The 27,696-nt window shown below is 42.2% G+C and overlaps 1 protein-coding gene across 1 annotated transcript in view; it reads right to left on the minus strand.

Annotated features, from left to right (window-relative positions):
• rab11fip4a (RAB11 family interacting protein 4 (class II) a) overlaps window positions 1-27,696 on the minus strand; it is a gene marked incomplete at its 5' end in the record, with an annotated part of 191,530 nt that overhangs the window by 133,978 nt on the left and 29,856 nt on the right. The window contains 2 exons of the mRNA XM_084329938.1: window positions 13,728-13,816; window positions 24,455-24,542. Of these exons, the coding sequence (XP_084186064.1) occupies window positions 13,728-13,816; window positions 24,455-24,542 (177 nt within the window). The remainder of the gene's footprint in view (window positions 1-13,727; window positions 13,817-24,454; window positions 24,543-27,696) is intronic.

Below are 27,696 nucleotides of genomic sequence, written 5' to 3' on the forward strand. Positions count from 1 at the left end.
TGTGTTATCTCCAGAAAGGTTCAATCAATATTTGTGAACATGAGCTACGCTCTCATAAAGGCAGAAACCAGAGAAGTAGTTTTTGTAGTTTCGATGAAATACGCAAAAAATGTTATCTCACCAAGTCCACATATTATTTTTACGCGCAGTTATTGGCATGTTTGAAGGCTCACGGTGTTCCATTAACGATACCAATTGCACACCACAGATACCACACATTTTTCTATGAAAGAGAGACATCGAGAGGTTTTGTATCAGATTTTTATCATCAATTACTAACGGCCTCGTATGAAACCCTCCACCTAGACTCTATTTGGAGGAGGGATATACCAGACCTGGAAATAGACTTTGAGTGGCAAGAAGCCTGGGCAAATGTTCGACTTGCATCAAGGAACCCGGACCATCAACAAATCAATCTTAACTATATCCATAGGACATACTTGACTCCTATAAGACTGAACAGAATGGGTCTTAAACAAGACTCCAAATGCTCCTTATGTACAAATGGGGACGAGGGGACATTTATGCACATGTACTGGGACTGCCCACCAGTTAAGATATTCTGGAAAGAAGTGACCCAGCAATTATCAAATCTCTTAATTCTGAATATACCTGTACACCCCTCTGTATTACTGCTGAATGGTGTTTTTGAATATGCAGAACATCCACAGCGAAAGAGATTGGTGTTATCTGGTATCACAGTGGCTAAAAAGCTGATAGCATCACGATGGTTTCAACCGGAAAAAAATTGCCGGAAGGTCTGGATTCTTACATATCTCGATGTGATTTATCAAGAAATATCTACAGCAAGAATTTTGGGTCTCAATGAATCCAAAATGACAATGTGGTTAGAAGTGGTGGAGAGAATAAAAGCTAGCATATAATGGTAGTGTATGGTTAGGAACAAGTTATAATGGTTGGATTATCCAATGGGGGGTCCGGGAGGGGGGGGGGTACGAGCTAGAGCATATGTGTATAGGTTTTTAGATAACAGGTATTAGGGGTATATCCTGTATAAGACAATTAACTAAATGGTGATTTAATTGGATGTGCACTGTCAACTAATGCTTGTATATCTTATCGTGTGTCGTCATGTTTGTTTATGTGTTTGTTTAAAAAATAATACAAAAAGAAAATACAAAAAAAAGAAACCAGAGAAGTAAGATTCAAACCTGTGAGGTATAAAGTCTGGAGTTGCTCCATAGACAATGAATGGGAGACTGATTTTGTGGACCCACAGAATGTTTGAGTTTTTAATACCCAAATTAGTTTTATTCTATAGTAGTGGTCTCAGTTCTCAATTAACCACCAACTCCCCTTAACCACCAACTCCCAAAGCATTGTCCTCATATTCTGTTTTTTTAATTTATTTTATTTACTGTGTTTCTGAGATACTTCAAAGACTAATAGATCCACTGCATCCGTATTGAATTTAAATCAGTTTGGAATTTCAGTTGAATCCATTCAGAGAGTGGGCTTTCTTCAAATTCTAATATTGAAAAATTACAGAATAATAGCGGCTGGGTGGCGCAGCGGTCTAAGCGCTCGTCACAAACACGTGAGACACCGGTATGGAATCCGGCTATCAGCGTTGCCTCCGGCTTGGGCCGGCCGTCATACTGACTCAATTGGCAGAGTCAGCGGGAGGGAAGCCGGTGGGTGGTAATCTGGTCGTTGTAAACAGCGACTCCTACAGGTCGGTCAGGGCGCCTGCATAGCAAGGACAGGAGATGTCGAGGGTAGTGTGAGCCTCCCACACGTTACACCTCGCCAATTAGAGTCCGTGCTGGCATGTGAAAAGTGGCTGGCTGACTCCGCATGTATCGGAGGGGACATGCGATAGATTCTTCAACCCTCCCTACGACCGACCAGTGGGGGGCACATGCGAGCAACGATCAAGACAGGGGAGGGGGGAATTGGCACGACTAAAATTGGGATGGGAGAAAAAACTGAAAAAGGAGAAAAAGTGGAAAAAAAAAAGAAAAATAACAGAATAATCTATGAAAGTAATAATTGAGAATGATGTTCTGAAATATGACCCGGGAATTGAAACGCTGCATATCTGAACGTCTTGGTGTTAAAAGTGATCAAATCGTTCTCAAGTCTCTCTCAAACCATAAGCGAACAAGTTACTTTAGACGTTGTGCAAAATACAAGATATACTGTAATGGTAGATATAAATCACATCTGAAATGTGCTCATGTGATTTCGTCATCCTTTTACCAAAATCAACAAGGCTTGAAATGAACTTGCCACAAGCAAAATGCAGGTGGCTACTTTAGCAGGTAGGCCTTTTCTTTTCCAAAAAATTACTAAATTAACCACAATGTAAAATTATATTACTATTTAATTAAAATACTGAATTAGCTGCTAACAGTTTTTGTTTCAGAAGCCAGTTGACCCAAGTTCAGTTTCACAGCCAATATATCACAAAGCTTCCCAGTGGAATCAAACGCTGATCTGGGGTCAGTGACCAGGACCATCTCCATGACGTCATTCAATCTAACAGACTGAGGCAGACTCGGAAATCAGTATTCCCAACTTGAGAGGTTCTGTGAAAATCATGAATACATTTTGATACTCTAATATGTGTTGAAGTCTTTCACCATGCACAAATAGAGACTAGTTATACTCACATTGGTGGTTAGGTTGGGAAACATCTTAGCAGCTAACGAGCTAGAGAGCGGCCACACCCGTCTCACTCTTCTTCGGTGGTGGGGTTTTGGATGGATTACGGCTATGGTGGAGGGTAATGATATAGAGTAGACACCGGTGTCGCTTTGTGTAACTGCAGGAGAACAGAATGGGATATTCTGTGGTTCTCAATGTGGGGTACAGGGACCTCCAGTGGTCCTTGAGGGGGTTTCAAGGGGTCACCAGCAAAATAGGGCATTTTAATTGAACGTATTTGTTTATTTGTTTATTGTTATTTGCACTTACAAACATACATTCTGGAATAAATGAAGTAAAAGAAGAACAGTTAAAACGTGTAATTTAATTTTGCTAATCATTTCTTCATTAGAAGTTATCACAATGAAATAATGCATAGGAATGACTCTTATTTCTACAGACAGTTATGGAAATCTCAACTAAATCATATCTAACAACAAGAAAGATGGGGGTCTTATGAGATGGGGGTCCATGTATCAATTTTGGGGTCTTGGACATGAAAAGGTTTGAGAACCACTGATTTAGAGGGTGCTATTAGCTGCTGTCTTGGATAGTGAGGCCATAGATCTCCAATCCAGCATCCAAGGATGTCAGAAGTAGCATGGTTGTGTGTGTTTTATACTTTCAATATGTAATTCAACCAAAAAGTCACGTCAGAGGGACACCTGCATCAAAATATGTCGAGAGAGAGAGAGAGAGAGAGAGAGAGAGAGAGAGAGAGAGAGAGAGAGAGAGAGAGAGAGAGAGAGAGAGAGAGAGAGAGAGAGAGAGAGAGAGAGAGAGAGAAGGCTGTATAAGATGTCATCCTATTACCTCATTACATGTTCAAGTCAGGACACACACACACACACAGGTGAGTCGGGCAGAGTCTGTGACAGGATGTTCAGTCCTCTGTCTGCTTCATTCATGATAAGCCCTGATCATTGAACCATTTGCATGCTGACTGTGTGTGTGCGTGTGCGTGTGTGTGTGTATGAGAGAGAGATGCATGATGTCATGCTTCAAGCTGGTCAAGCCCACGGGGTACTGTTTGGGGTCAAGAAAGTTGCGTGTGCACACACACACACACACGTGTGCGCGCATGTACACATGATAATGTACCTTGCATTGGTGGAAGAAGTACACAGTTCCTTTAAATGGTAAATGGTGCATTTATATAGCGCTTTTGTCCAAAGCGCTTTACAATTTTGTTCCTCACATTTTTACCCATTCACTCACACATTCACACACCGATGGCAGAGGCAACCATGCAAGGTGTAACCTGCTCATCGGGAGCAGTTAGGGGTTACAGTAAGTGTCTTACTCAGGGTTCCGGGTCGAGGATGGAGTAGTCGCTCATTGCCACGATGTGACTCCCGTATTTTTATATTTAGTCCTAAAAGCCTCTTTTTATATTTTCAACTCGGTTAAACCTTTTTGTATATACCCCCTTTATGTTTCTACCTATTTATTTTGGCTGCAAGAACCATAATGGCAACGAGACAACTGAGAAATGAATCCAAGAAGGACGACGCTCCCGCTGATATAACCGCCATTGCTGGGCTAATTGAAGAGCTAAGGCAGTCCTTGACCAACGAAATCAGAGCGTCCGCTGCCTCGCTCGAAGCCAAACTCGACAGCCTCTGGACGTCGATTAATGACCATGCCGAGCGTCTGACCTCTGTGGAAGACGGCTTGAATACTTGGACTGACAGGGTGGACAAGCTAGAGGCTAGGTGTACGGCGCTAGAAGAGAGCAATGATAAGCTAAAGGCTAAGCTAACCAACGTTGAGTCCCAGAGCCGCCGGTCTAATATACGCATATTAGGACTGGATGAGTCCGTTCATAGCGACCGGCCCAGCGACTTTTTTGCGGAGGTACTGGTTGAAATTCTGGGGAAGGAGGTCCTCCCTACGCCACCCGAGCTGGACCGGTGTCACAGGGCCCTTACTGCCAAGCCAGCACCCGGTTCCAGGCCTAGAGCGGTTATTGCTCGCCTACATCACTATCGAATAAAAGAGGATTATCTGGGAGGCACGTAAGAGGAGGGGAACGCTGAAATACAGAGGGAAACTAGTCCTAATCTTTGAAGACTACTGCCCCGAAGTCGTGGAGCAGCGTTCCTGCTACAAAGACGTCATGGCCCCCCTCTACAAGTTAGGACTCAAGCCGTCTCTTCAATTCCCTGCAAGACTTGTCATCACAACAGAGGACGGGGCGAGAAAACATCTTTCATCGCCTAAGGACGCCGTGGACTTCTTGAAGACCCGGCGTGGAGGGGCCTCAACACCGGCCTCACCAGTACCAAACGCGGTAGTAGCTTGATTTTGGGCCATTAGCACCTCGCTATGGCTAAACTCGCCGAGCGTCATATCACTCTATATTTCTTCGTTCTTATAAATATGGTTGACTGTGTGACGTTAAGTGTCGCCTGGATGCTTTATTTTTCTCTGCGTCTGACTTAAGGGGGGGGGGGTTGGCCTGGTCTGTTTTGTATAACTATTACATAATGCCATTTTTTTTTTTTTTTTTTTTTTTTTACATCCACTATATGCCGGGGAGCTAAGCGCTAGCTTTGTTTAAAGGGGAACTATCTTATAAATGGCCTTTTTGAGTGTTTAGCATTGTTTCCTAGCTATGTGAACTTATATTAATATGATCTATGTCTCAAAATTCTCATATTGGCGCATTCTTCCAATTCTCCTCTCACAATATTCACCCTCACTGAACTGAGTCGTTTGAAAATGTGCCTATATGTGATGTCATATAGTCACTGCTGCATGTTAATGTGGCTCCTCAGGCACCTGCACCTGCACCCCAGTCCACATCAGCTCAAAACGGCTCGAGATCTTGAGGTAGAAAAATGCTGTTTTTGAGGACTTGATTAGAAATACAAAACAATGAATAAAAAAAATATATATATTACAGAGGTGTTCCATAGACTCACAGGAATTGTGTAAAAGTGCCCAAATAGTGAAAGAAATAGTAAAATAGTTCCCCTTTAAATGACCTAGGATTTCTATGCGTGTCACTTACGCCTCGTCACGACTTGGCTTAATGCCTCCGTGATGCATTTTTTCTTTGTGTGTGTGTACATATCTTTTCGGACTGGGGTCTCATGGATCCACCAGCCACGCTCTTCCAGCTACACTCTGCTAGCCACACACATGGCAAATGGTCGCATATGCGGCCAGAGGCGTCATCATCTGCTGTTGACCTGCTAGGCCGCTAAAATGTCAGACAAACTTTTGCACAGCGCCCTCTCCTGACACGGCGGCCTAATTGCGCTATGACAAGGCAGCAAGCTACTCTGTGTGAACCATAGGAAACAACGGACCCGTCAGCAGAGTATCGCCATCTTCCGACCTGGTGGACGTACTGCACACGTTCATCAGGCAGTACACATGCTATTTACCCCCCCCCCCCCCTTTTTCTCTTGCTATGGTTCCTGTTGTAGGCGTCTTGTTTAAACCTAGCCATGTTTTTATAAGGTTTAATGTGAACTTTTCCATTTACTCTACGTTTTGAGGCTTTTTCTTTTTCTTTTTTATGTTTATGTTTGGGAGTGTGGCAAGCAGCCACTGAGAGAGTAATCTACTTATGGTAGGTTTGAGGGTTTTAGGCCCTATGGTGAGTCCCTGTGTTGTTGGGGAAAGGCCCACCGGTCCCGCACCTTTATATGTTTTTTATGTATGTTTTATGTATGGCTCAGGACACATGTCTGCTACTGAAAATATTTGTTTTATGTATGACTCTAGGTACATATGCTTAGTGGTTAAAATAGGTGAATTTGGTGTGCCCACAGGCCTTTTTAGGTCTGCCCTATCTACACACCCCCTAATATTCTATGGCTACGGCTAACTCAGAGCTTTAAGCTCTGCTCCTGGAATGTTCGAGGTCTTCAGAAACTAGCGAAAAGGAAGGCGATTCTGACCTTTTTAAAGAAGGAGAATGTTTCTATTGCTTTACAACAATAAACCCATAATGGGACCCAACGACACCGCTAAACTCCAAAAGAGTTGGGTGGGACAGGTCTTCGCCACAAACTATTCTACATTTAGTAGGGGAGTGGCCATACTGATCAATAAAAATCTCCCCTTTAGACCCATAACTTCCTCTTTAGATAGCCAAGGTCGCTATGTGATTATCAAAGGGGTTCTTAAGGGTAAAGAAATGACATTTATGAATGTATACTGTCCCCCAGGCTACTCCCCTGACTTTCTATCCAAAGTATTTACTGAATTTAATGGCCTGGCCTCTGAGAATGCTCTTGACAAACTCCCACCCAGTTTGGCTCCCCCTCTAGGCAAGCAAAAATGCTCTCCTCCCTATGTACAGACATCGGAGAACCCTTTGCCCATCCGAACTGAAGATTACCTTTTTTAGCGGCCCACATAAGAGCAACAGTAGAATAGACTATTTCTTCATCCCTTCCTCTAAGGTATTTTTTATTTTTTATTTTTTTTATTGCAGGAAAAAAATATTGAACATTTACAGTTGTAGATATTGTACATTTTCCATCTTTTTTCTTTTTTTCCCTCTAATTTCCCCTTCCCCTCCCTCATTCCCACCCCATCCCCCCACACCGAGGTTGTTGACAAACACATCTGCAAAATATACAAACACAGCATAGATGTTGCTGGGAAAGAAAAACAAAAAACAACAACAATATCAATCAGACCCATCTGCATTGTGCACAATTATTTTAGATAAAAAGAGATAAAGAAAAAACTAAAAACACAAAGAAAAACTCTCTAGCACGGATGTGGCTGTGGAAGAAAGTCATCAATGATATTATGTCACTCTTTCCCCCACCCCTACTTATAGTGTTGTGGTAGTTCTTGAATAGTTTGATATTCTGCAGCTGTGTCCCTCGTTCCCCTCTCCCTCCCCCAGTTACCCACCCATCCCCCGGGGGTCTCATTCACCCTGATGGAAACAAGACAAACGTCTTTCTCAGGTCTGCATCCCCTTAACAATTGTATGTATTGAGCCGTACTGTATTGTACCCATTCTGCAATCTGTTAAATAAAGTTTTCATTCATTCATTCATTCACCCATACATACCAGGACAGGGAAGGAGGGGGGGGGGGGGGGAATTAGAAAATAGGAATAAAATAACAATAAAAGATAAGGAAGTGCAGTTAGAGGTGTAAAGCTCTATCCTTTCTAAGTCTCTTCATTGATAGTCAGGGTATCGATGTGTTGCAGAAATGGTTGCCAGGTCACATGGAATGTTTCAAGGGAGCCCTTTAGGGAGAATCTGATTCGCTCAAGCTTAACGCAATGTAGTATCTCATATATCCATCTGTTGTGAGTAGGTGGGGAAGGGTGTATCCATTTAAAGAGAATAAGTCTCCTAGCGAGGAGGGTAGTGAACGCCACAACTCGTTTTGCAGCCCTAGATGCGATCGTAGGGGTATTCGGGATTCCGAAAAAGGCAGTGAGTGGATCAGGGTCTAACGTCACGCCCAAGACCCTACTTAGTGTATCAAATATTGCAGTCCAAAACTCTGAGTTTGGGGTATGTCCAAAACATGTGCATATAATCGGCTGGAGATTGTTTACATCTATTACACGCATCCGTTCTATCCGGGTATATCTTTGCTAACCTCGCATTGGTGTAGTGAACCCTATGCAGGATCCTACACTGCAGCAAACTGTGTCTTGCACATATAGAGGAAGTGTGTACAAGGTCTAATATATGATCCCATTGTTCATCTGTAATGATAATTCCCAGATCTTCGTCCCATTTGGCTCTAAGCAAGTTGGGTTCATCCAAAATATTTTATCATATAAAATTGAGACGAGCCCTTTCCGCCCGGTACCGAGCGATAGGAGAGGGTCAGTCCTAGAGTCTGGAGGACGGCCAGGGAATTGTGGGAATTGGTTCTGAACAAAATGCCTGATCTGAAAAAAACGGAAAAGGTGAGAATTTGGGAGACCACATTTTTTTGATAGTTCTGCAAACGACGAGAACACACCTCCGGAGTAGAGGTCATTAATGATTAGCAAACCTTTGTTCGCCCAGCTTCTGAATACAGGAACAGGACGGTAAGAATAGGTGATTACAAGAGATTGGAGCTAGCCAAACTGATTCCAGATTTTCAAAGTATCCGTCACAATTTGGTTCCGAGCCACCTGTTTAATAGGGATCGAAATGGGTAGTTGGGATGTTGCCACAGACCAGAGTGAGTACTTTGAAGAGGAGACTTCCATCCGAGCCCATTGGGGTTGGTCTTCTTCGTCCCTCCTGGTCCTCCAGTAAAGGAGTTTGTTTATATTACATGCCCAATAGTAATAGCGAAGATTGGGCAAAGCCAAACCCCCTTCAGATTTGGGAAGTTGCATGATCGTCCTCTTAATACGTGCTCTTTTGTTACCCCACAGGAATGAACCTATAAGTTGATCAATTGAAGTGAAAAAGGCTTTATTAATAAATATTGGTATATGCTGAAAAGCGTATAGAAATCGGGGTAAGACCACCATCTTTATCAGGTTAACCCTTCCCAGAAGCGAAAGGGGGAGAGAGGACCATCTCGTCAGATCTAGCTTAAAGCAATCCAGCAGAGGACGGACATTTTTTGCGAAGAGCTCTGTCGGTGATTTGGCCATAAAAATCCCTAGATATGTGAATCCTTCCGTGGCCCTTTTAAAAGGGGAAAAGCGATTGAGGAAGCCGTTCCGCAGATGCATTAACAGGTAAATATTCACTTTTCTGGACATTAAGTTTGTATCCAGAGAGCTGCCTATGTTGTTCTAGAATATCCAGGATAACAGGGATGGACGATGACGGATTGGAGACATAAAGTAGGAGATCGTCGGCATACAATGAGAGTTTATGAACCAGGCCGAACCTCTCAATCCCCTCAAATCTGTCCTCACTGCGAAGCCATATGGCTAAAGTTTCTGCGGCGAGCGCGTAGAGCCTCTAAGGCAGGGGTAGGCAACCCTAGGCACGCGTGCCTGCATAGGCACGCGGGGGCATTTTCATAGGCACCCCTAGGGGGCAGCATATATAATAAAAAAAAAAATATATATAAATGTTATAGTGAAATATTTTGCAGTGTTGTCGCATTTATCTTGTTGAGATCCTCCCACAGGATCTTTTTACTACCACATATTTAATTGAGACCCTTTATTTGTTTATTATTTCAATTTAGCTGGAAATACATTGCTACATCATTCAGTAACATTTGCAGAGCCTTATAATAAAAACATTATTACGGTCACCATTGTGACCAGTGTGATTAATCAACAAATTTTATTATTTATTTTTCTATTTCATTGAACATTGCACATGTTAAAAGCAATTGTTTTTACTCAAAATGTGAGTATTACCAAGTCAACTTGTGTTCTTAAAACAATGACAATAAACATAGTTTTATTAGGTTGAAATAATGTGGTTGTGTACTTATTTTTCTGTTAACTTATTATGGATTGAAAACTGAAAACCTTAATGCACAGTAACTGAACTCAATATTTTTAAGTTCTGGTAACTTATTATTATTTATTTTTTTACAGTGTAGTCTTGCGATCAATCAAAACTTATTTACACATATACCTCACATTCACCCTCCATTCACATCCTGGTGTTCTCCTGGTGTTCTCCATTAGGCCTGTAGGTGGAGCTATGACAGCACACGTACAGTACACACACCGATGGTGTGTGATGTGTCCAAAAATGAATGGGCAAATGTGAGTGAAATGGTCGCACTGTATGCAGCTGTTTGTCTGCATTGCCACCCAACTCAGATTTAGGGTTGATACAACCATCATAATAATATTGTTAATAATAACAATAACAGGCGGTTAGGTGGACAAGCGGAGATTGCGTTCGTCACCAGCCCCGGAGCTGTGAGCTGGATTCGCCTGTTCGAATCCAGCTCACAGCTCCGGGGTTGTCACCAGCTTGGCTGGCCGTCTGCACTAATACAATTGGCTGTATTAGAGGGTGGGAGAAGCTGGCGGGGTGGGTCCGGGTCGTTGTAAACAGCGACTCCTACAGTTCGGTCGGGGCGCCTGCTAAGCGCGGATAGGACTTGAGGGGGATAGTGTGGTCCTCCCACACGCTACGCCCTCTCGATGAGAATCCGCGCTGCCAGGTGAAAAGAAGCGGTGATTGGCTGGACGTGTGTCGGAGGAAGCACGTGGTAGCCTCCACTCTCCCAGATGATCTGACTGTGGGGGGTAAGTGCGCAGCGACCAGGAAGGGACTGGGAATTGGCATACGACTAACATTGGGATGGGAGAAAATCGGAGGAAAATGGAGGGGGGGAAAGATAAAAAAAAAAAAAAAAAAAAAAACGTCCTAACAGTGTTTATTATTAATTAACGTCATAAACGAACTACCAGATGTATTTTCTAGTTCAGCGCATTTCATAACTGTATGGGCTTTGTTTATACATGTACAGTGACGAGTGAATCTACCGTTGGTTGTTAAAAACGCGAAACATAATAATCAGTCAGCAGCGCTCCACTGCTACCGCAGCCCAACACAAGTGCGTTGGAACAGCAGCCCAACGGTACACAAGTTGGTTGCCCGCGCTGCCGCTCTTGCTCCTTGGATTTCATTTGGGACGTGGGACGGCTGCGCTTGCCTGCGCGTGGGGGCGGGGGGGGGCGCGGCCAATCAGAGAAAAGCCGAACACAAGTTGGTTGCCTTTAATATTCACGCGCCCGGGAGGAGTGGGAATCGAACTGGGAACCTCCAGATTACCAGACGACTGCTCTACCTACTTAAGTAAAAGTAGAAATGCCCAGATAAAATAGTACTATGGTGAAAGTAAAAGTCCTGCTTGATATTGAATGTACTTAAGTATCAAAAGTACACATTCTATATAATGCATTCCAGTGCTTGGGAGCATTCGATCCCTGATCCACTGACCTCTGAAGTTTATGTTAAAGTGATATGTGGTCCAGTTATCAATTTCTTTACCATGCAGAACTGTATAAATATTGGGTATAGCCACAAGAGAATTGATTGATTGATTGACAATTTAACAGATTGCAGAATGGGTACAATACAGTACAGCTCAATATATAGAACTATATAAATATTGGGTATAGTCACAATGGAACCATAAATATTGGGTATAGTCACAACAGAACCATATAAATATTGGGTATAATCACAAAAGAACCATATAAATATTGGGTATAATCACAACAGAACCATATAAATATTACGTATAGTAACAACAGAACCATACAAATATTACGTATAGTAACAACAGAACTAGGGATGTCCGATATTATCGTCCGATATCGGCATTAAAATGTGATATCGGTTGATATCGGTATCGGAAATTAAGAGTTGGACAATATCGGTATATCGGTATCGGTAAAAAAGCCAATATCGAGCATCCCTAAACAGAACCATACAAATATACATTCTTGAATATGTTGCTCAATAAATATATATAATTTTTAGAACTCAGTCAAATCAACATGTCTCCATTCATACTTATTTATTTATTTATTTTTGGTGTGTGGGGGGGGGGGGGGGGGGGTGTTATCCACTTATTTACATTTGGATTATGGATTGGGTCTTTAACCCACTCCTTTAAAGTCTGTAAAGCTAGACCATTGTGTCTCCTTGTATTCCTATAAAATATCGCCCCCTAGTGATAGGAGCTATCATAGCAGCACAGTTCCTCAATGTGTAGCAGCCTACACTAAAGGTTTGATTGATTGATTGAAAACTTTATTAACAGATTGCAGAATGGGTACAGTACAGTACAGCTCAATACATACAATTGTTAAGGTGTGGCAGACCAGAGAAAGACTTTCGTCTTGTTTACATCAGGGTCCCCCATTTTCAATTCATCGTAACATATATGACATACATGACATACAGATAGACAGTACTGCTACATCTATACATTTATGACATACCAGATTTGCAAATACAGTACCGTTTGTGATACAAAAAGAGTCCAGAAAAAAAGAGTATATACATTTGACGTAGAAACTGTACATTGGATTGGGTAGGTGGGGGGGGTGGGGGGGGACTGTACATTGGAGGTGGTTGGGTGGGTGGGGGGGGGTTGGGTAGGAGTGGGGGGGGGGAGGTTGGGTAGGAGGGGTGGGGGGGACACACTGTATAACTGTACAAACAAAACTGTACATTGGAATATTGACAAGACCATACTTGGTAATTTACTGTACATTGGAGGGGGTTGTGTTAGGACATTTACAGGGGCCAGTTTCGAATTGCAGTCTCCCGTAGGTGTTTTTGAAAGTGGGTAGTGATTCACATTCCTTTACAGCTTTGGGTAGGGCGTTCCACATTGATGTGGCATAATTGCGAAACGTGTTTAGTCCCTTGTTTGAGCCGAATCTGGGTTTAACATGATTTGTGGAGCTCCCTCTGGTGTTGTGATCGTGGTATTCACTGACCTTTGGGAAGTATTTTGACATGTACATGGGTACCTTGGTCGTGTAGTGTATCTTGTAGACCAGGCCCATTGCAAGTTGCTGTACTCTGTCGTCTACTCTAAGCCATCCTAGGTTGTCAAAGTGGGCAGGGGTGAGGTGGGTTCTAGGAGTAAGGTCAAGCAGTAGTCTGACCAGTTTGTTTTGAGATGTTTGTAATTTTGTTTTTAGCGCCTTTGAGGTGCTTTGGTACCATGAGGTGCAAGCATAGTCGTAGTACCCTTGAATGAGTGCTCCTGCCAGAGTCTTCAGGGTGAGGAGATCCGGTACAAGAATCGAGTTCGTTGGTTGACTTTTTTTATTACATTGGATGCCATTTTGTCACAGGAAAGATTTGCCTCTAGGATGGAACCCAGGTAGGTAATATCTTCTTTCCTTGTGACAATATTGTCACCCACTGTAACTGAGAAGCCGTCGGTCTTGCTGAGTTTGTTATTTGAACCGAAGAGAATGGACTCTGTTTTGCCCATGTGTAATGATAGTTTGTTATCAGCGAGCCATATGCAGATTTTGCCTAGTTCTGAGCTGAGGGTTTTTTCAACCTGTAACTTGTTCTTGTCAGAGACCAGCAGGTCCCTTATCATTTGTGGTGTGTGGGTTCTTTTGTGTGTGTTACAGGTGACGTTTGTACTTTACAGACCTGGTAAATGTAGCCATTGTCAGTGACTGCAGACTGACTGGTGGGAACACTGCGAGGCCCCAGAGCGGTCTTCAATATCTCCTCACAACCTGAGAGAGAGGGGGGGGGTGAGAGAGGGGAGAGGGAGAGAGAGGAAGAGGGAGAGAGAGGAAGAGGGAGAGAGAGGGAGAGGAAGAGAGAGAAAGAGGGAGGTAGAGAGAGGAAGAGAGAGAGGGGTTGAGGGAGAGGGAGAGAGAGGAAGAGACAGGTAGAGAAAGGAAGAGGGAGAGAGAGGGAGGTAAAGAGAGGAATAGGGAGAGAGAGAGAGAGAGAGGTAGATAGAGGAAGAGGGAGGGAGGGAGAGGGAGAGGAAGAGAGAAAGAGGGAGGTAGAGAGAGGACGAGGGAGAGGGAGAGAGAGAGAGGGAGAGAGATAAAGCGGGAGGGCATAGAAAGCATAAGAAAGATAGATACAGAGAGAGATACATTACATAGAGTGAGGAAGTGAGAGATGAAAGAGGCAGAAATAGAGAGATAGAGAAGAAGAGAGAGAGAGAGACAGACAGACAGGAATGATTAAAAGAAAGCAGTTAATAAAAAATACACAAAATGGAACCTACGTCAGTCTTCATTACTGGGTGGCTTAGAACAGTGTTCACATTTACATTTTACATTTAGCCGACGCTTCTATCCAACGCGACTTAAGTTACAAGTTGTGTAGAACAAGTCAACAGGAAGGGTACACCTCTGGTAGCTAATGGTAAGTGGTATTGTTTGTCTAGCAATGCAGAGCTTGAGTGCTACAGTACACTCTGAGTGCATAGTAGAAAAGACATAGCATAGTAGGTAGTAGTATACAGTAGTCTCCAGTTCCTAACACATCTTTTAGTGTAAACATGAATGGTGCCACCAGTGATTTGCAATTGAAACAGCTGTCCTGTAATTAGCATATGTATAGTTGGTTAAGGACTGAGCTGACTTTGGTAGGTTGGAGATCAGGCGGGCCGCTGCGTTCTGTATGAGTTGAAGGGCCTTGGTGGCACAAACCAGTAGTAAACCAGCTAGCAGTGTATTGCAATAGTCGAGGCGAAACATGAGTTGGGTCTACCTTTTTCATGTCAAATTGATACACATTTTAGGCTGTACACATTTAGTTATTCCATAGCATGGGCAGATGACAGTGGAGAGAGTGAAACATATGAACAGAATAGTAATTCGTATACATTCTCTCAACATAGCCTACTGTATATGAACAATTGTTCAGTTCAGTTCAGAGTTTTTATTTGCCACATGGAATAATACAATCATAGTTTCTTCATAAAAAAATCATAAATAGCCATTCCATGGACAAAAGGAGCAGGAAGAAGAATACATCTTATAATTACCTGCCCCTTATTCCTAAACTAACATGTATTTTCTTAATGGTCGGCGTATAACCTTATTTACACAAATAATCATTTATACCATTATAAAAGAAACACAATCCACAGTTAAACAAGAAAATTTTAAATAATAATGATAATGATAAAGAATAAAAAAGAAAAGAAAGGAGAAAAAAAAAAAGATCTCACTATTCAGATCACATTTTGATTTTCATACTGACTAAATATTTTTTTTTATACATTTTTTTGAATTGATAAACACTGTTACATCCCTTAAGCTCGCTATGGAGAGAATTCCATAACTTTACACCAATAACTGAAGGACACATCTGTTTAAGTGTGGTACGTGCAAACTGATGTTTAAAATTGTATTTTCTCCTACTAAACTCACTTTCTAAATGAAAAAGATTTTGTAGCTTTTCTGGCAGTGTATTATTTCTTGCCCTAAACATAATTAACATTGTTTGAAACTTAACCATGTCTTCAAGTTTAATTATTCTAGATTTAATAAATAATATATTTGTGTGTTCTCGATAACTCACTTTATGTGTGATTCGTACAGCCCTCTTCTGTAGTATATATAATGGTTTTATATTTGTCCCATAAGTATTCCCCCATACTTCAACACAATAACTGATATAAGGTGAGATGAGTGAGCAGTAGAGTGTTCTCATTGCCTCATACTCTAACACATCCTTTACTTTATTCATAACAAAAATACTCTTGGACATCTTTTTTTTAATGTGTGCTATGTGCGATTTCCATGTTAATTTATCATCCATAATCACACCAAGAAAACGAAATTCATTAACTCTCTCTATATCAGCTCCATCTATGGTCAGTACTATATTTTCATCTAGTTTTCGATTGCCAAAAATCATAAATTTAGTTTTTTTCAGATTCAGTGATAGCTTATTTACATCAAACCATTTCTTTAGCTTTGTCATTTCATACACAATATATTCAGCTAGTTCCTTTAAATTATTTCCAGAACAAAAAAAAATTGTATCATCAGCAAACAAGACAAACTGTAATAGTTTTGAAACATCACAAATATCATTAATATATAAAAGAAAGAGTTTGGGCCCCAAAACCGAACCTTGCGGTACCCCACATTCAATCTTCATGAGCTCAGATTTGACATCTGCCAACTGCACATATTGTTGCCTATTGTGGAGATAACTACTCAACCATTCAAGAACCATTCCTCTCACACGGTCACACCATATGAACGTAATTTGGAAATTAGAATATTATGATCTAAGGTATCAAATGCCTTTTTTAAATCAATAAACACCCCTATTGTTAATTTCCTTTTATCTGTTGCTGTTGTTATTTCTTCAATAATATTCATTAAGGCAGTCGCTGTTGATCTGTTTTGCTCATACATTGTGACATTAGAATATTCAACCATTTATCTCCTCTCTTTCTCTCCTCCTCTCTTTCTCTCCTCCTCTCTCCTCGCCTCACTATGGTGACACTGTGATGCATGGCTCTTGTAAAGTCTCTTTATCCGAGTGTCCCTGACCCTTGTATGAAGACACTTAAGACCAATGACTGGCCTTTGTTCCATACTGATGTCCTCATTATGTACACTGATGCACTCTACAATACACCATGTCATCATTATGTACACTGACACACTCTACAACACACCATGCCATCATCATGTACACTGATACTCTACAATACACCATGTCATCATTATGTACACGGATACACTCTACAATACACCATGTCAACATTATGTACACTGACACACTACAATACACCATGTCAACATTATGTACACTGACACACTCTACAATACACCATGTCAACATTATGTACACTGACACACTCTACAATACACCATGTCAACATTATGTACACTGACACACTCTACAATACACCATGTCAACATTATGTACACTGACACACTCTACAATACACCATGTCAACATTATGTACACTGACACACTCTACAATACACCATGGCATCATTATGTACACTGACACACTCTACAACACACCACGTCAACATTATGTACACTGACACTCTACAATACTCCACGTCAACATTATGTACACTGACACTCTACAATACACCATGTCAACATTGTGTACACTGACACACTCTACAATACACCATGTCAACATTATGTACACTGACACACTCTACAACACACCATGTCATCATTATGTACACTGACACATTCTACAACACACCATGTCAACATTATGTACACTGACACTCTACAATACACCATGTCAACATTATGTACACTGACACACTCTACAATACACCATGTCAACATTATGTACACTGACACACTCTACAATACTCCACGTCAACATTATGTACACTGACACACTCTACAATACACCATGTCAACATTATGTACACTGACACACTCTACAATACACCATGTCAACATTATGTACACTGACACACTCTACAATACACCATGTCAACATTATGTACACTGACACACTCTACAACACACCATGTCATCATTATGTACACTGACACACTCTACAATACACCATGTCAACATTATGTACACTGACACACTCTACAATACACCATGTCAACATTATGTACACTGACACACTCTACAACACACCATGTCATCATTATGTACAGTACACTGATACACTCTACAATACACCATGTCATCATTATGTACAGTACACTGATACACTCTACAACACACCATGTCATCATTGTGTACACTGACACTCTACAACACACCATGTCAACATTATGTACACTGACACACTCTACAACACACCATGTCAACATTATGTACACTGACACACTCTACAATACACCATGTCATCATTATGTACACCGACACACTCTACAACACACCACGTCAACATTATGTACACTGACACATTCTACAACACACCATGGCATCATTATGTACACTGACACACTCTACAACACACCATGTCATCATTATGTACACTGACACATTCTACAACACACCATGGCATCATTATGTACACTGACACACGCTATATGATACTGTATGACTGCAGTCACCACACACACACACACAGAGCCTGGTGGCGATAATAAGGGCTATCTTGGTGTAGTCCAGCTCCTCATTTCTCCTACAGCAGAATGTGATTACGCTACTAGCTTGTCTACGGCTTTAATTCAAGCTGAATGCTAACTCTCTGGCACACCGCTTAATCATTTAAAGCACTCTATGTTTCTGTCAAAATCCCCCCCATCTCACATACACACACACACACACACACGCACGTCAGAGGAGGTGAGCAGCAGTAGAGGTTGCTCCCATGGCAACGGTGTACTGGCTGATAAAATGGGCTGGAAGTTTAATGGAATCATTGTGCTGGATGGACAGAGGATGGAGAATATTTCTATCTCCTTCTTTCAGTGTCTCTCTATGTAATTTTCTATGTCTCTCTCCATAACTCTTGTTCTCTCTGCACAACTAAATCTCTCTCTCTCCCTCCATAACTCCATTTCTTCTCTCTCTCTCTCTCTACCCCCCCCCCCCCCCCCCCACTCTCTCCCCATCTCTCTGGCACATGTAGGCTACATGGAGGAGAATGCTTGGCAGAGTAGAGTGGAAATGCATGAATTAGTAAAAACAGAGAGGGGAGTGATGGGAGACACACACACACAGAAAGAGAGTCATTGTGCAAATGGATTGAATGTTCACTGTTCCTCTCTCAGTGTGTCTACACACTCTGCCCTCAGTCTCTCTCTCTTATATACAGTATTATTATAATATATACAGTACTATCATCCTAGTGATCCACTTTTTCTCCTCTTTTTCTATTTTTCTCCCATCCCAATTTCGCTGTGCAAATTCTCCCCTCCCCTGTCTTGAACGTTGCTCGCATATGCCCCCCACTGGCCGGTTGTAGGGAGGATAGAAGCCTTGCATCACATGTCCCCTCCGATACACGAGGAGGCAGCCTGTATCTAACACACTGTATTGAAACTTTGCTCATGGGAAGAATGAAGCTTTGATTACTCCCTGATAATTACTACTGACGCTCCATTACTCCCTGATAATTACTACTGACGCTTTGATTACTCCCTGATAATTACTACTGACACTTTGATTACTCCCTGATAATTACTACTGACGCTTCCATTACTCCCTGATAATTACTACTGAGTACTGACGCTTCCATTACTCCCTGATAATTACTACTGAGTACTGACGCTTCCATTACTCCCTGATAATTACTACTGATGCTTCCATTACTCCCTGATAATTACTACTGACACTTTGATCATCTAATAACGTCTAATAATAATCTTTTTTTTTTATCCACTTTTTCTCCCATTTCTTTTCTATATTTTCTCCCATCCCAATTTCGTATCATCCAATTCAACCCTCCCCTGTCACGGACGCTGTTTCTTGCCTCCCACAAGCCGGCTGCAATGTGGACTAAGTCATACATAGCACAAGTCCCCTCCGGTACTTGAGGTAACAGCAGTCGCATCTTTTCACCTGCGCAGCTCGATCTCTCAGTGGCGAGGAGTAACGCGTGGGAGGCTCACGCTGCCCCCGACACTTCCTGATTCTACTGCGCAGGCGCACCAACCGACCTGTAGGAGTCGCTGTCCACAACGCCCGATCCCCACCCTTCAGTTTCCCTCCCCGTAATTCGGCCAATGTGTATTACTGTGGACGACAAGCTAAACTGAAAGCAAATGTGGAGCGCTGGGCTCGAACTGACGAGCCCAGCGTCTCCAGCATTTCGTGGCGAGTGCCTTGCCCACTACGCCACATAGCCGCCCCAACGTCTAATAATAATCTATAAATAATGTATAATCCATTATAAGGATCCTCCTCAGTCAATTAATTGCTTGGTTTGGTCTTAGTCGACCACAACTTAATTGGTAATTATATATATTTTTTGTGTCAATTATAAGCTTACATGCTTATTTCCCCAATAAAATAAGCACATCTCTGGTAAGCACTCAATTTAAAGAGGTCCTTCTGCATTATTGCATGTGGAAAACAAAATCTTTACAGATTTGTCAATGAAATCAACTAATTGATTAATTGACAAATCCTATGACTATTTAGTCAACTAAGAATTTGTTTAGTCGAGGACAGCCATAATCCACAAATACAAAATGCACTAAACTCCTTGAACCAACACTGTAAAAAGCACGTGGAAATCCTCTGCCACTGTATAGGTTTGGGGTCATCCCATATATGTCTATGAACTGGAGCGCTTCCCTCTGCCCCCCCTAGAGCTACACGTATCAATAACTGGAGAAATGCACCGTGGCTCCCTCCTCCCTCTCAACATGAGCTGAAACTACTGTTTGGGTTTGGGGGGAGGAGCGGAGCACACTACTGTGAAGGAAGGGTGCACTGAATTTACAACACAAGACTAAATGAGAGCAACACGGCATGCGGTACAATAATAGTTTTATTTCAATGAACTTTATGATCATGGGAAGCCAAAATCGTCATTTAAATTGAAACTCTGATAATCTCCCAGCGTCGTTACATGCAGAGAGATAGAGGCAGCATTGTTCCAGTCAGTGTACCAACACTGACACACACACACACACACACACAATTATAAAATGGTTGTGTTTTATCAGGTAACAAATTAAACACAAAATTGCTGAACTTAACACTTTGATTGCCCAACCCGAGTTTTCTCGGGTTTACCTGCCGCGGGTTGAATGCCCACTCACGAGAATTCTCGTATTATCTCGTTTTTTTTTATTAGCGATCTGAAATCATATTTCATCAACCAAGTCTACCGTTGGAAAATCAGCCACTCCAGGCACTCAGATGTGAAAAAAGCGCCCCCTATCGTCTCCCAGATGGTAATTCACCCTTTTGGATTGAACTCAATGAAAATGAATGAGAAAAAAAAACCCGGAATCCACGTTTTACTTCTCACTCATGCAACCGCCGTCGACCAGTTTCACTCTGGAGCCTCAGAGCAGCGTGGATTATGTGTTTTTACAGTATACACGTGGATCAATAAAAGGATCGTTTTTTCGAATGGCGATCAGGAATTGGAATAATCCATTTGGATACCATCTGATCTCAGGTAAGGAATCTATGTTATCAGTCTTAGGATAATCAGATCCGTTTTCACGGAGATATAAGCTTTTATGTGATTATGTGATATGGCTGTTTGGCTGTGCGAGCGGTCAGTAACTAGGAGAATCGATTTTCAGCTCGCGGCACGAGTCTTTGATAAGCGACGGGCAGATTAGACACATAGCCATAATTTAAAACATAGATTAGGCGATATTAACGTTAACATTGAAGTGGTGCTGGGCATTCAAGGGGGTAAAAAGGAATTAAGCTTGGGCTCTGAAAGTGTTAAAGATCCAGTATAAAGATCATCATTGCTTGCATAAAGATTCAAGTTTCAAGTTTCAAGTTTCTTTAATAGTTGTCATACAGAAGTACAGAATACTTTTGTACAAAATGCTTCTTACTGATGAAATAAAAACATAGTAAAATTAGAAGTAAAAAAAAGGTCACAGTGTTCAGTTTAGACATATGTACAATGTTCGATGCAGAATAGACGTAGTTACCATACAATATACAATACTGTGCAGTGTACTAATATACAATACTATATACAATACTATATAGTGCAAGGCAGAAATGGAGAAATGGGACGAGTGTACTAATATACAATACTATATACAATACTATATAGTGCAAAGCAGAAATGGAGAAATGGGACGAGGTGCAATTTAGGTACAATTCACAGTAGGTGTACGAGTTGTAGTGCAAATCCTTTATCAATAAATATAAAGTGTAAGTGTGTTTGTGTGATCTAAAGTGTGGAGAGTGGGTGCTGCAGTGTGTTGTTTGTTTGAGTGAGTGTGTGCGTGTGGGTGTGTGTGCTGTGTGCATTTGATGGTTGTTGCATAGTGATTATTGTTCGTTTAGCGATTATTGTTCGTTTAGCAGCCTGATGGCCTGGGGATAGAAGCTTCTTCTGAGTCTTTCTGTGCTCGCCTTAAGACTCCGGTATCGCTTGCCTGACCGCAGCAGTTCAAAGAGGCAGTTGTTCGGGTGGCTCGAGTCCTTAATAATTCTCTTAGCCTTCCCCTTGCACCGCTTGTAGTAAATGTTCTGGAGGGTGGGAAGCCCCCCTCCAATTGTGCGTTCGGCTGAACGTGTCACTCTTTGTAGTCTGCTACGGTCTTGTGCAGTGCTATTCCCAAACCAGGAGGTGATGTTGCCGGTCAGGATGCTCTCTATTGTACATGAGTAGAAGTTCCTAAGGATCTTCTGACTGACTTGGAACTTCCTTAGGCGCCTGAGGAAGTAGAGGCGTTGTCGTGCCTTCTTCACTACACTGTCAATGTGTGTGGTCCATGTCAAGTCCTCGGATATGTGGGCTCCGAGGTACTTGAAACTGTTCACTCTCTCAACCGGTGCCCCGTCGATGCTGAGGGGGCTGTAGTCCTTGACCCCCGACCTCCTGAAGTCCACAATCATCTCTTTTGTTTTGCTGACGTTCAGGGAGAGGCAGTTCTCCTGACACCACTGTGACAGGTTCTCTACCTCTTCCAGGTAGGCCCTTTCGTCGTTGGCAGAGATCAGGCCCACCACTACTGTGTCATCAGCAAATTTGATGATGGTGTTGTTGTTCCGCTGTGCTACGCAGTCATGCGTGTACAGGGAGTAGAGGAGGGGGCTCAGAACACAGCCCTGGGGGGCCCCTATGTTGAGCGTGATGGATGAGGAGGTGCAGTTGCCGGCTCTTACCACCTGGGTAAGAAGTCCAAGAAGTCAGGAAGTCCAAGACCCACTGGCACAGGTCATAGTTCAAGCCCAGGTCCCTGAGCTTGGCTATGAGTTTGGAGGGGACTATGGTATTGAATGCTGAGCTGTAGTCGATGAACAGCATTCTCACATAGTTCCCCTGCCTCTTGTCCAGATGTGATGCTGCTGTGTGCAGCACATGGGCTATGGCGTCCTCCGTGGACCTGTTGGGGCGATATGCAAATTGCAGAGGGTCCAGGTTGATGGTTGCAGTTCTACTCCCAGGCCCAACCCTAGTAGAACTTGAGCTTTCTTTACTGTTGCACTTGTAAATTACTTGTAGCAACATGGTTCTCTTAACTATTTTCCATGAAGGTTTAGGTGAAAGACATCATAATGCTGAATATTATTACAAGGGAAAAGCTAAATTCTCCGTTTCATCAGTATTTTGTGAGGAGCTTTAAAAAATTTAATAAAGAGAGAATGAGTGGTGTAATGTCCTCTTGCTCCAGTAAACCATCTATTTATATACAGAGAGAGAAACACACACACGTTGACAAATCAATCTTTTATACCTCTCTCTCTCTCTCTCTCTCTCTCTCTCTCTCTCTCTCTCTCTCAGCCTGGATGAGGGCCATCCAGCCATTCTAACTATTTTGTATGTATTGATCTCTGAGTTAATAAATCATATTAACTGGATCCATACGACTGAGTAAGTTATTAGATGTTCTCCACAATTTGGCGTCGTGAACTTTTCGTCCTGGCGGCTTGCTGTTTTGTTCGTCTGTGCAGAGAAAGGGTGTGTATTTAGTTGGTCGACCCATGTATGCCAAGGAATTACACCTTCCCGCTTTTCTCTGCGCCAGGTGAATATAAACGGTGTGTTGTTAAAATTGAGATTATGGCTGGATGATAAGGTTAATGTGTATATATTTGATCTGGTTCTTGTGTACCTTTCCGGGATTTTGCGCGTATTAATGATGATCCCGGTCCTCCTGTGTCTCATGAGTAAGAAGGTAGGATTTCTAGGGTGCTTATGCTTCCTTGTTAGTCGGAGCTAACAAAAGTTCTAGGGTGCTTATGCTTCCTTGTTAGTCGGAGCTAACTAAAAAGGGTATACTGTTATACCTGACCGGACTTATTATTTGTACCGTTAGTGAGGGGATAACTTATTGTTATTACGTATAACTTGTTAGAGTGAGACTGACTGAGTGTGCGATGATTACTTACTGACTGAGTGTACGATTATTCTTTGAAACGTCCTAGGTCTAGGTTGAAAGCATGTGCGCGTCTAGCTTTGGAAACTGGCGTAATGTCGGAGCGCTTCATTATAAGCATCTTGCATCTTATGGATCCGGGGGTAATTGTCGGCGACTTTCTCTTACGGCCTTCCAAGGAGGCCCAAGTCCTCCTATAACATACACTGATCAGAGAAGAGATGAGAGGAAGAGGGGAGAGGAGGAGAGGAGTGGAGAAGAGAGAGAGAAGAGAACAGAGAGAAGAGCAGGGAGCAAAACAAGGGGAGAGGAAAGGATAATAATTTCAAATAATCAGCGAGGCCTTTCCCTCCCTCCCTCCCTCCCTCTCCCTCTATCTTTTGTTTTTACACATCTTCTCCCATCTGATACCTTTGATAGCAAACACTCCATGACAAAAGTCTTTGAAGTTGATCCTCCCATGGGCATTAGGATCCAGATACTTGGTCAACTTCTTCAACTGAGAGAGAGAGAGGGGGGGGGGGGGGCAGAGAGAGGTGGGGGGCGACGACACAGAGGGACAGAGAGGGGGAGAGAGAGAGAGAGAGAGAGAGAGAGAGAGAGAGAGGAACACACAAGCCATTAGTTACATCCTTCATATGGTAGCAATACAAATAAAAAATACATTATATAATTTCTACACAATAACCGCAGGAACTACAGCCCCCTCAGCATCGACGGGGCACCGGTCGAGAGAGTGAACAGTTTTAAGTACCTCGGAGTCCACATATCCGAGGACTTGACATGGACCACCACACACATTGACAGTGTAGTGAAGAAGGCACGCCTCTACTTCCTTAGGCGCCTAAGGAAGTTCAAAGTGAGTCAGAAGATCCTTAAGAACTTCTACTCATGCACAATAGAGAGCATCCTGACAGGTAACATCACCTCCTGGTTTGGGAATAGCACCGTACACGACCGCAGCAGACTACAGAGAGTGGCACGTTCAGCACAATTGGAGGTGGGCTTCCCACTCTCCAGGACATTTACAACAAGCGTTGCAGGGCCAAGGCTAAGCGAATAACCAAAGACTCTAGTCAAGACTCTAGGTCACTTTAAAAAAAAAAGAACGGGAGTGGTTCTTGTATAGTAAATAGACGGATATAGCAAGATAGCATAAGGATAATATAGTATAACTGTAGATTGTATAGTATTGTACGCAGGGGTGTAGCTCCAGATTCTGGGCCCCATGAAAGAATGTATTTGTAGGCCCCCAGTGAATGCGAGCACGCGTAAGCGCGCGAGTGGACATTTTTTTGGCCATTTTTTTGTTGATGAAAACACATATGGTTTTTACCTATACATTCGGATCAGCAGTTCAGCACCTGCACTGTTGGTGGGTGAGCCTAGTAAAGGATGTCGCATTGCGTTCATCTTCAATGAATGGACCAATGCAATAGTCTACCAAAGCCCCCCCCTCTCTCTCTATATATCTCACACACACACACACACACAAACATAGTATCAATGAGAGCATCAATAATACACCTGAGTGATGTCTAGTAAAAAAAAAAAAAAAAAAAAAATTGTGTGTCCAGTGCTGGGCCCTTGGAATCATCCTAAGCTTTTTTTGTATCTACTTTTTCTCCTCCTATTCTTCTGTATTTTTCTCCCATCCCAATTTAGTCGTTATGCCAATTCCCCCCTCCCCTTCCTGGTCGTTGCACGCATCTGCCCCCCACTTGCCGGTCTAGGGAGCCCTGAAGTCTATTACATATCTATCACAGCAGCCTCTTTTCACCCGACAGCGAGGACTCTCACTGGGGGAGTGTAACGTGTGGGAGGATCACACTACCTTCCCCAGTTCCCTCCCTCGCTGTGCAGGCACCCTGACCGACCCGTAGGAGTCGCTGTTTACAACGACCAGGACCCACCCCACCGGCTTTCCACCCGCGGACACTGCCAATTGTGTCAGTATGGACGACCGACCAAGCCGGGGTTACCACGGCAGCCGGATTCGATCCCACTGTCTCTGCGGTGGTAGACAGACGCTTAGTCCGCTGCACTACCCGGCCGCCCCCCTTTTTACTTAATTTCTTACTTACATTTTTTTATTATTATATGAAGCACACTCTCAGAGGCTCATACAAAACCAAGCATTTCACCGTAAAGTACCTGTATTTTATTGTGATATTTAATAAACAATCTTGAACTTGAAACTTGGGAAGTATCGTTCTCTATTGAACCTATATTTGAATGTAGAAATGAAGAAGCTTTAATGAAGAAAAATGTATTTGAAAACAATATTTTTTTGTCCATGTGGAACAAGTGCAAAATGGAATCTTTTTATTCTACACAGCTCTTGCTGAAGACCACATCGATTTAAACCGTAATGCTTTGACATCACAGAGATGTCAGTTACAACTGGACTGCTATTATCAAATGACAGTAGGTAATCTGCTCTGCATTACTATTATTATTATTTCATTTGTTTTACTGTCTGGACTTTTACAAATTACAGACATGGTAGTTTGGTGAATTGAAATGATGATACAGTTAGTAATAATTACAATGACGTCTCTTGGGGAAAGATATATATTAGTGCTGTCAGGCGATTACATTTTTTTAATCTAATTAATTACAGGATTTGTAATTAATTAATCGCATTTTAATCGCATAACCATTTTAGGCCTGATATTCTATAATCATATTTCAAATTGCATGTGTCCGGATGGCAGAATTCAGTACTGTATCATCTTCCATTTATTCATTTGCTTAGATTTCTCAGGTCTGGTCAATTTTAGCATGATGTTATTCACAGTCAAAGATAAAAAGAAATGTAATTGATATTCTCATTTGGTTCATTACAATTTACTCAAGCCTAGTAACAGACAGTATTTCTGACACTGGGAATACATTCCCTGAGATCCATAGATGTCCCTAGAATCAGATACCAACATGCAAATGAACCATATTAAAAAAAAAGTCTGTAAATGTGTATTCTACGTTCTTTTTTTTATTTATTTTTTTATAATTTTTTAAACAAACATATAAACAAACATGACAACACACGATAAGATATACAAGCATTAATTGTCAGGGCACATCCAATGAGATCACATTTTAGTTAGTTGTCTTATATAAGATATACCCCTAATACCTGTTATCTAAAAAAACCTACATACATATGCTCAGCTCGAACCCCCCCCCTCCCGGACCCCACCTTGAGAAGTACCTCCACTATCCCTCGCACCTAACCAGACACTACCATTATAAGCTAGCTTTTATTCTCTCCACCACTTCTAACCACATTGACATTTTGGATTCATTGAGACCCAGAATTCTTGCTGTAGATATTTCATGGTAAATTACATCGAGATATGTAAGAAACCAAACTTTACGGCACATTTTTTCCGGTTGAAACCAGCGTGATGCGATCAGCTTCTTGGCTACTGTGATACCCGATAAAACCAATCTCTTTAGCTGTGGATTCACTGCAAACTCAAAAACATCATTCAATAGTAATACCGAGGGGTGTACAGGTATATTCCAAGATACGAGTTTTGATATTTGTTGGGTCACATCTTTCCAGAATGCCTTAACTGGTGAGCAGTCCCAATACATGTGCATAAATGTCCCTTCGTCCCCATTTGTACATTGGGTGCATTTGGAAT

Source organism: Notolepis coatsorum, assembly GCF_963971535.1.
Source record: "Notolepis coatsorum genome assembly, chromosome: 14".
NCBI lineage: Eukaryota > Metazoa > Chordata > Actinopteri > Aulopiformes > Paralepididae > Notolepis > Notolepis coatsorum.